The sequence below is a fragment of the Hordeum vulgare genome, chromosome 7H (genome assembly GCF_904849725.1).
Source record: "Hordeum vulgare subsp. vulgare chromosome 7H, MorexV3_pseudomolecules_assembly, whole genome shotgun sequence".
Taxonomy (NCBI): Eukaryota; Viridiplantae; Streptophyta; class Magnoliopsida; order Poales; family Poaceae; genus Hordeum; species Hordeum vulgare.
The window spans coordinates 550,389,737-550,399,096 of NC_058524.1; the positions used below are offsets into that span (position 1 = coordinate 550,389,737).

The 9,360-nt window shown below is 41.2% G+C and overlaps 1 protein-coding gene across 1 annotated transcript; it reads right to left on the bottom strand.

Annotated features, from left to right (window-relative positions):
- Nucleotides 1–565: 565 nt before the first annotated feature.
- LOC123411322 (G-type lectin S-receptor-like serine/threonine-protein kinase LECRK3) lies at nucleotides 566–4,219 on the bottom strand. The gene has a single exon (XM_045104256.1). It carries the CDS (start codon nucleotides 3,276–3,278, stop codon nucleotides 813–815), a length of 2,466 nt encoding a protein of 821 aa, XP_044960191.1. The 5' UTR covers nucleotides 3,279–4,219; the 3' UTR covers nucleotides 566–812.
- Between the last annotated feature and the right edge of the window lie 5,141 nt (nucleotides 4,220–9,360).

Consider the following 9,360-nt stretch of genomic DNA (forward strand, 5'->3'; position numbering starts at 1 on the left):
AAATATGATCTTGGGTAACTAAACTTATTAATCGAATCAAATTGATCATTGTTCCCTAACATGTGGTTTGGCATCAATCTTGCTTAAGTTCTTTGCCATGTCACGGTGCTTTGAAGTGACTTGGTACTGCCTATGTGACAAAGGCACACCAAGGAAACACATGGACAGTGGAATTTGCATGCAAACGCGCCTTTATTTATTCACCCTTCGCGTTTTTCTTTCTTGTTATTACTCACCTCAAACTCCAAGGTTATTATTCATCTGCCTTACCATTGTTCTGTTAGTATCTGTTCGACAAATGAGTGATAAGCATTTCTTTGTCTCTGATTTATGAACTTATATTAGTTAATCTTTGGCTGAATATCCATGAAACATCCGGATGGGTTTCCCTGAATTATGACTCATTGCTCTTATGAGAAATGCCCAACCAAGTTCAGTTTTAGTTTACTAATACTTTCCCCTCTGGCAGGTAGAACTGAATGAATTGCTGGCATAGTTTCCAGCCAAATCTTGCTGCTGCTGCTCTCGCCATATGGTATGTTTTCCTAAACCATTATACACACTTAATTTGAACCCAGGAAAAATATCCTGTGACTTCAAAAAGGTTAAACAAACATGATGAATTAGTGCTCAAACCAAAGGATTAATGCATAAGTGGAGCACAATGGATGAATACTTACTAGAAGACATGTAATAGCTACAAGGCATGATTGATGTCTAGCTACACCATCTAGAGTTACACAATGGCGAAACAATTAGCATTGGTGAAAAGTAAGATAAAAATCATTTTGGAACTGCAGCCTATCAGAACATCACTCTATCTCAAGATTAACACCACCTGGCAACAGAGTGCTCTCTTTGACCGAAGAGGTCAACGGCGATGAACTGTTGGAGCTTGTAGGAGCAGGTAGAGTGTCTACCTCAACCACGCCTTCCAGCATCTGCACCACCTGGTGCATTGTCGGACGGAGCGAAGGATTCTGCTCAATGCACCAGAGTGCAACACGCACGAACCTCTCCACTCTGACCAAATCCTCAATGGCGTCGTCATCATTATGCAACAAAATTTCAATCTTGCCATGACAGACCAACTGATCAGCCCACCAAAACAGTGTGACCGAATCGTCACCATCCAGCCCGGTCACCGGCTCCTGGCACTTCCGGCAGCATATCATTTCTAATAGCACAACACCGAAGCTGTACACATCAACCTTGGTGTCGATGCGCCTGTCGCTTTGGAACCACTCAGGAGCAATATACCCCCTCGTGCCCCTGATGTTGGTCACCGTGGTGTGCATCTGCTGGTCACTAAGAAGCCTGGCAATCCCGAAGTCACTAATCTTTGGATTTTTCTTGTTATCTAACAATATATTGTCGGGCTTGATGTCACAGTGGATGATTGGATAATCGCATCCTTCATGTAAGTACTCCAGGCCCTTGGCAATGCCAAGGGCTGCTTCAGCGCGCCAACTCCACATCGGTTGCTGCTGAGGCTGGAATAGGAAGCTCCGAAGGGAACCACCTGGCATGAACTCGAACACCAACATCCGTTGCTCCTGCTCTTTGCAGTAACCCACCATGCGGACTAGGTTCCTGTGGTGGATCTGGCCGATGGACTGTACCTCATTCGCGAACTCCCTCTCGCTGTAATCATTGGAGCTGATGAGCTTCTTCACTGCTATCTCAGGGTAGTGTAGCGACTTAAACACCCCATGGTAGACCTCGCCAAAGCCTCCTCTGCCTAGCAACTTATGAAAGTCATTGGTGGCTTGGTAAAGCTCTTTTGCGGTGTAAGCCCTCACAAAGTCATGGTTGGTGTTCTTCTTCCTAAGGTACCAATGTAATATGAGACTACTTACTGCAGACAGCAACAGGAATGCTGAGCCACCAAGTAGTGCATAAGGCAATATCCTTCTCGGTGACGCCGGCACCGAGGGGCTGCTCGTCCGCACCTTGATCAATGCCTTCATGACGACGTCTCCTCCTTGCCGTCCAAATCCTGCCAATGACACCATCTTGGCACAATAACTGTCGTCATACATAGCAGCGGCGCAGAGGCAGTCCTTTAGGCAAGAGTCTGCACACTGTTCCTCTGTGGTGTGCGAATATCCTTCATATGGCGAGTTTCCCCAAGTGGTGTTCGGGAGCTTGACAACCCCAAACTCGGCGGAGCGGTTCTTCCCGTCACAACTCTGCGGCATGAACCCCTGTGTGCAGCCCATGTACCTGAGCTGAGAATCGACATAGGAGTAGCCGCTTGGGCACTCACAGTCGAGCCGGTCGTTAGGACCATACACACAGTATGAATTGGGGCCACACAAACCTTGCAGAGAGGTTTTTATCTTGCAACCTTCAGCTGGGAACTGTCCCGTGACTGCCCACGGCACGTTGCTCGTTCCCATGGCGCTCTTCGGTCGGGTGTACATGCGGAAGATGCCATCTGGATCGAGTGATGCATACTGGTGGTAACCAAACCTAGACTTTCGATGCGGGGGTATCAGGTCACGTGCAGTGCTGTCATTGATGATCCGATAGAACAGATGGCCTGATGAGTCAAAGAAAATAGTCGAGTTGCCGACCTGGTTGTCCGGCTGGTTGGTGGAAGTGCTCCAGTATGCATTGTGCGAATCCAGGTTGCCGGTGGCAAGGTTCGTGAGGTACAAGACGATGTTACCATCGCCTTGCACCTGCAGGCTGTAGCGGCCGGGGAAGAAGACCATGTCGGAGCGCCTGGACAGAAGAGCCTTTCCAGAGCCCAAGGATTGACCCGGGAGGAGTGTGTCAGTTGGGTGCTGGAAGCTCTCCCAGGTGATGGGCATTCCCCCGGTGGCGAGTAACTGGAGGTTGCCTGAGTCTTGCAGCGCGAGAATTGAGCCGGCTTGTAGGCTAGGGTATGGGTTCGTCCATATTATGCTACCGGTGTTGTCAGTGAGGGTGAGCTGCGGGCCGATGCTGAACACAGACAACTTCGTGGCCATTACAGCCGAGCCTGAACCCAGGTTCTTGGCATACCACACCACCTTCTCCTGTGCAGGGTCAGGTCCCTGGGTGAGGTTGAAGTTGAACCAGACAGCAAGGAGGAACTGGCTGGGGTCATTGTCGAGGGCCCGGAAGCCGAAGGCAAATCCCCCGGATGGGGAGGTGATGTAGCCAGGGGGGCTGAGTGTCGATCCGGCTGTGAGCCTCTGCGCTGCAAGAAGATGAGGCTGGTGGAGCAAGAGCACGAGGAACGAAGCAAGGTGGAGGACAAAAGATAGCGATGCGCTTAATGGCTTCATTTGGGATTAGCTTCTTGCTGATCGTGGCTTTATTTCTGATTATCTTCTTGCATGATCAGCGTGCCATTGCGGTGTATATAAACTTGATACGATCCAGCAAGTCTTGGGTGCCTCGTCACCTAATGTGGCTTTTAGACGAGACTTGCTTGGGTCTATGCTGAAAGGAACAAATTCTCAGGCCCTAGTCTAGACTAGTGGCATGGCATGCTTTTCTGGGTGGTTGGCGAATGCCCAATTGTCACAGGCCAGGAGGAATCCCGCTGGACCTTTCGTCAGTTCTCAATCAACTCAGTGTATTGGGGCACAACACCACAATGACGCGCGGATCTTACAGCTGCCGTGAGGTTTAGGGTACCTATTAGCTTAATACAAAACCATCGACCCGACCGCGCAATTTGCTGACCAAAAGGAAGCTGAACATTTCTTTCTAATTTGCTGACTGAAAGGAAGCTGAATGTTTCCTCTCACGTTTTAGTTTGCCCAGTACGTACGTTTGCACATGGATATCACTTTATTGACTGTAGAAGGTAATATCAAGTGCAAGTGCGCATGCACGTACGCGTGCGGGCGGGCGTGTGCGTGCGTCGGCATCTGTCTGTGCGTGCGCGTGGGCGTGCGTTTGTATTTGTGTGTGCGCGCGTGCCTGTGCGTGCGTGCAGTTTACCCTGATTATGCTTAAGCAACAACCAACCTCGATAGGGAAAAAAATTCTTTGGTAACATCAAGATTTGGAGATAACAGCAGATTGCACCATATATGTGCTTAAGCAGATTACACCATATATGTGCTTAATGCACAAAGAGATGCGTGCAGTTCTCAGGTTCCCCTAGACAAAGGGGGCAGCCTCGGCATTGTAGATTATCAGCCGTGAGACAACGTTGATGCACTACCAGACACATAAAAACTTGCTACGAGGAGGCGCCTTTGATTTCCAAATGGGTTTGTTGCAGGTGAAATGGATGTTGGCCATCAAGAACATTCTGTACTCACTTCTGACAGAGAATTGGTGGTCCTCTCTAAGCACAAGTACCAACAGGCCCGAATCCTTGATGAAGGATAAGAGGGCCGGAGCACTGTTGGCGATCGAGCGACCACCTGCTGGCCAGTTGTCAGTCCAGAAACTTGCAGTTGGGCTGTCCCAAACTTGCAGTTGGAAGCAGATTGGTATCAAGATTGATAATTTTTTCGAGTCAATACCATGTTTGAGTCGATACGTTGCAAAAAGACATCATGGACTGTCAGGCAGCCTCTTCTTCTGCAGAAGCCTCTCGTGGATCAAAGACTCTCACTTCATGTGTTATACAGGCATGCACAGCAAAGCTTTAAATTTCAATATTCAGAGAGATTTAAAAATCTTCATCAGCAAGCGATCCTTGGAAATTTCACTGAGAAGGGCGCCGTGGTCCCAATCTGCAGTGTTCTCTTCGTATAACAAAAGGAAATCTTGAATTTAGAAAAAGATATATCACCTCATATTTGAGGCTCAATAGACTAATCTACCACTAATGGTCTGGTGGACGTACCAAGTCAGTCATTGACACTCTCCGGTAGCAATTCAACAATTGACTTTGTACCTGAAAGAATGAAATACCCCCTCCATAAGCTAATATAAAAGCGTTGGGTCACTACTTTAATAATCTAAACACTTTTATATTAGTTTACAGAGGGAGTATGAGTTAGTGAACACCAAGAGATAACTCATGTTTTCTGAAACTTCCTCTCTCCTAATTTAATCTTGACGTTGAACTGTCCACATGCTCCAGTGATAGAGGTGCTCTAGTTCTTGCATGTGCTAATTACAAAAGGAAACAGAGGTGAGAGGTTATATAATAACTCAGTAAAGTTCTTCACATTCATTCAATGCATGGAACTGGACATTTCATAGCTCACAAAATCATAGAACTTTAGCCATTCAGCAAAGATCATCAAGACCATCACAAATCATAATATGGACTAAGTGCGCATTCACCTTCATCAAGAACATGAACAAGGATATTACATATAGATGGAACCATGACGAGCCTACACAGATAGAAATTCTTGCTGTTGGTACACTCTGGATGTGTAAATGGTGTGCAAAATTAAACAGGGGGAGAACGCCAGGAGGGTTTCGTTAAATAAAAGATGACGATCGTTCTCGGTCTGGACCAGAAGGCGCTCATCATTATCCAGGAGACCCTCCCGTTGTTGGATCTGTGTCCGACGAGGACGGGGAAGATGAGCAGGAGTTGTCGACGAGAAGAATGGGAGAAGCGAGGGTGGCTGCCCCGTGTGCTCCAAGGGAGGCGTGAAGACGAAGATGTGGTGTGGACCACTCGGTGTGGAGTTCCTTCGTCGGGAAGGAAACAAGGCGAAGACATTTTTTCTCTTGCTTTCACTGTGTGGGATGATGCGGACATCGCCAACATTCACCCGTCGTTTCGCTGTTGTAGGGTGTAATATCAGTTGCCCTCTAATATCCTAATTAAGTTATATATCACATAAATAAAACATGGCATCTTTTTTGCATGACTACACTGACAAACATATATCTGGATTGGTGCTAGATAGTAGCTCAACTTATAGACCCGACAAATGTGTTATTGATTCACGGTTTCAGTATGCAAATGACCATGCATTAACGTTACATGCCTAAAGTTAGTTCAACATGCAGCAGGTATAGGTAGGGGCGTCATACATACAGGGTGGACCTCTACCAAAGAGTTCACACTATATAAATGATCGATCTCAGTTGCATAATTTTCCTTTTTTTTTTTGAAAGACAGTTGCATAATTTTCCTGAGAAACATCGATTACAATGGTCGCATTTGGTTGCCCACGGAATACCCATACAGGCTTTGGCGGGACAAATCTGGACTGCTTGATTACGTGGGCTGCATGGAGAAAGTGGCCCACACTAAACTCAAAGCAGACCAGAGTCTTAATACACGAGGGCGAACGAGGAAAAAAGCGTCAAATAGTCGGGCAAATGCACAGGGGCGCGACAAACTGATCCGGCCCATCTTCCTCTGCAGGCAGTTCCGGTTTCTGCTTCATTTGTTTTGTCCTTTTTTCTATTTCGTTTTTTTTCTTTTTTCTTTCTTCGTTTTTCTACTTCTATTTCTTTTTTTTATCTTTTTTCAATAGTTATTTTTATAACCTAAGTTCATGTGTTTAAATTTTTTCCTGAAATTCAGAAAATGTTCTTGATTTTAAAAAAATGTTCTAAATTTTAAATATTTACCGTTTTTCAAAATCATTTCTAGCTTCAAAAAATGTTCGGGATTTTATAAAAATGTCCGACATTTTCCAAAAAATGTTCACCATTTTTAACAAATGTTGTTCTTTTCAGAAAATGTTATTGTTTCTTTTTAAAATTTTCCTTCACTTTTGTTCCTTTTTATTTTCCTATTTTTCTGTTTGACATATTATAATTTTTGTTTTGAATTTCAAAAAATGTTCTCGTATTTGAAAAATGTTCATGCTTCAAGAATGTTTATATTTAAATGTCCGTGCTTCCAAAAATGTTTATATTTAAATGTCCATGCCAGTTTATATTTAAATGTCCATGCCAGTTTATATTTAAATGTCCGTGCTTCAAAAAATGTTCCTGCATCCAAAATGTGTTCATCTTTTGAAAAATGTTCGTGTTTCAAAAATTGTTCTTGTATTAAAATAACTGCATTACTTTTCACAAAATGTTACTTTTTTCATAAATTGTTCACAATTTTTTAGAAAATGTTCTTTTTTAAACATTTTTATAAAAAATATCCAGTTTTACGAAAAATATTTCTCTTTTTTGAAAATTTGTTCAAATTTTGTTCGCCAATTCCAAACTTATTCATGATTTTAAAATGTACGGGAAGTTTGAAAAATAGTCTTCATTTTCTAAAAAATATTAGCCGTTTGAAAAAATATACGTACGTTCAAAAAATGTTCCTGTTTTAAAAAGTGTACATAAGTTCAAAAAAGGTTCATATATCGAAAATAGTTCACAAATTTCAAAAAATGTTCTTTCTTACAAAAATATATCTTTGTTTGTAAAGTACTCCTGTTTTCAAATTTCTTTATATACTAATAAAGTGTTTATGTTTTCCAAAAAAAATGTGTATTTAAAAAATGTTCGCCTTTCAAAATTTGTTCACGTTTTTATAACATTGTTCTCTGTTTCAAAATTTGTTCTCAAAATTTTAAAAAATGTTCGTTCTTTAAAAAATTGTTTGCTCTTTCAAATTTATTTTGTGGTTTTTCAAAATTGTTCTCCTTTTCAAAAAATAAATCTCACAATTCAAGAAATGTTCGTGTATCTAAAAAATTGTTCGCGCTTCCAAATTTGTTCACGTTTTATTTTAAATTGTTCTCGCTTTCAAAATTTGTTCTCAAAATGAAAAAATGTTTGTGCTTTAAACATTTGTTCACGCTTTCAAATTTGTTCTGGGTTTTTAAAAATTGTTCTCCTTTTCAAATATTATTTCTCAAGATTCAAAAAATATCTGTGCTTTCAAATATTGTGTGCACTTCCAAATTAGTTTACTTTTTTAAAAATTGTACTCAGTTTCCAAATTTGTTCTCAAAATTCCAAATATGTTTGTGCTTTAAAAAATTTCCACGTTTTCAAATTTGTTCGGGGTTTTTCAAAATTGTTCTCCTTTTCCAAATTTTGTTCTCAAGTTTCAAAAAATGTTCGTGCTTTAAAAATTGTTCATGCTTCCAAATATGTTCATGTTTTTTTTTAAAATTGTTCTCGATTGCAAAATTTGTTCTTGAAATTCAGAAAATGTTCGTGCTTGAAAAATGTGTTCGCGCTTTGAAATTTGTTCAGGGTTTTTCAAAATTGTTCTCCTTTTCAAAGTTTTGTTTTCAAGATTGTTTTAAAAAATTGTTCGCGCTTCCAAATTTATTCAAGATTTTCAAAAATTATTATTCAAATTTGAAAAAGTTTTTTCTTCAAATAATAAAAGAAAAGGAAAAAGGAAAGAAAAAATGAATCAAAAAATAAACAGAGAAGAAAAAAGTAACAGAAAAAATAAACTCGGCCGGCCCAGTCGGGGCGGCGCAGTGAGCGGCAGGTAGGTGCTCCCAAGGAACGATATATCTCTCTCGCCTTGAGCGAATCCTGGTTTAAGAATTGTTGAAGGCCGAGCGAGCTGGGCTGGCCCACGAGCGTGGGAGACCATAGTCTCTTTTTCTTGCTATTTTTTATGTTTTCTGTTTTCCATTTTACTCTTCTTTATACTTTAAAATATTCTAACTATATGTATTACAGTAAACACTCTTCAAAAAATATTTAGTAAAATGTTAATCATGTATATAAAAATGTAGAATGAAAACAAAAATAAAATAAAATATTAAACAAGTATTTAAAAATGTTGATTATGTATATTAAAATGTTGAACAAGTATTTGTAGAAATGTTAAACATGTATATCAAAATGAAAAATGAAAAACAGAAATAAACAAAGAAAAAAAAAAAACAAATCGGAGAAGAAAAAAGAAAAGAATGAAAAAATGTAGAAGAAAAAGAAGGAGAAAAAATAAAGAAAAACCGGAGAAGACCTGCTCCGATCGCTTGTAGTAGGTCGTGATCCTACTACTAACAAGTAACTCCAAATGGGGGAGTGGTTAGACGTGCTGATCACCAGATAATCCATTTTAATCTATACAACAGTGTTTTAATTTGAGATACCTTTATACGAAAAAGATATGCATTTTATTCCCTCTCCGCACTAAAATGGGCAGGCCCGACATTGACTCGTGTTTTCTTAGTGGTGACTTCGATGGTGCGGCTACTATGTACCCTTTGTGCGGGTATGTTCTCCTCGCCTTCCTTGATCTTCTTCAGATAATCCATTTTAATCTATACAACAATGTTTTGATTTGAAATAACCTCTACACGAAAGAGATATGCATTTTATTCCCTTCGCGCACTAAAATGGGCCGGCCCGACATTGACTCGTGTTTCCTTGGTGATGACTTTGATGGTGCAGCTGCTATGTACCCTTTCCATAATGGGCTATCCGTTCGTGTGTCACATGCCCCTAACATAATGAACATGAAACTTTTTCATAGAATTCATCTGTCCAGTAGTAGCTAGAGACCTAGGA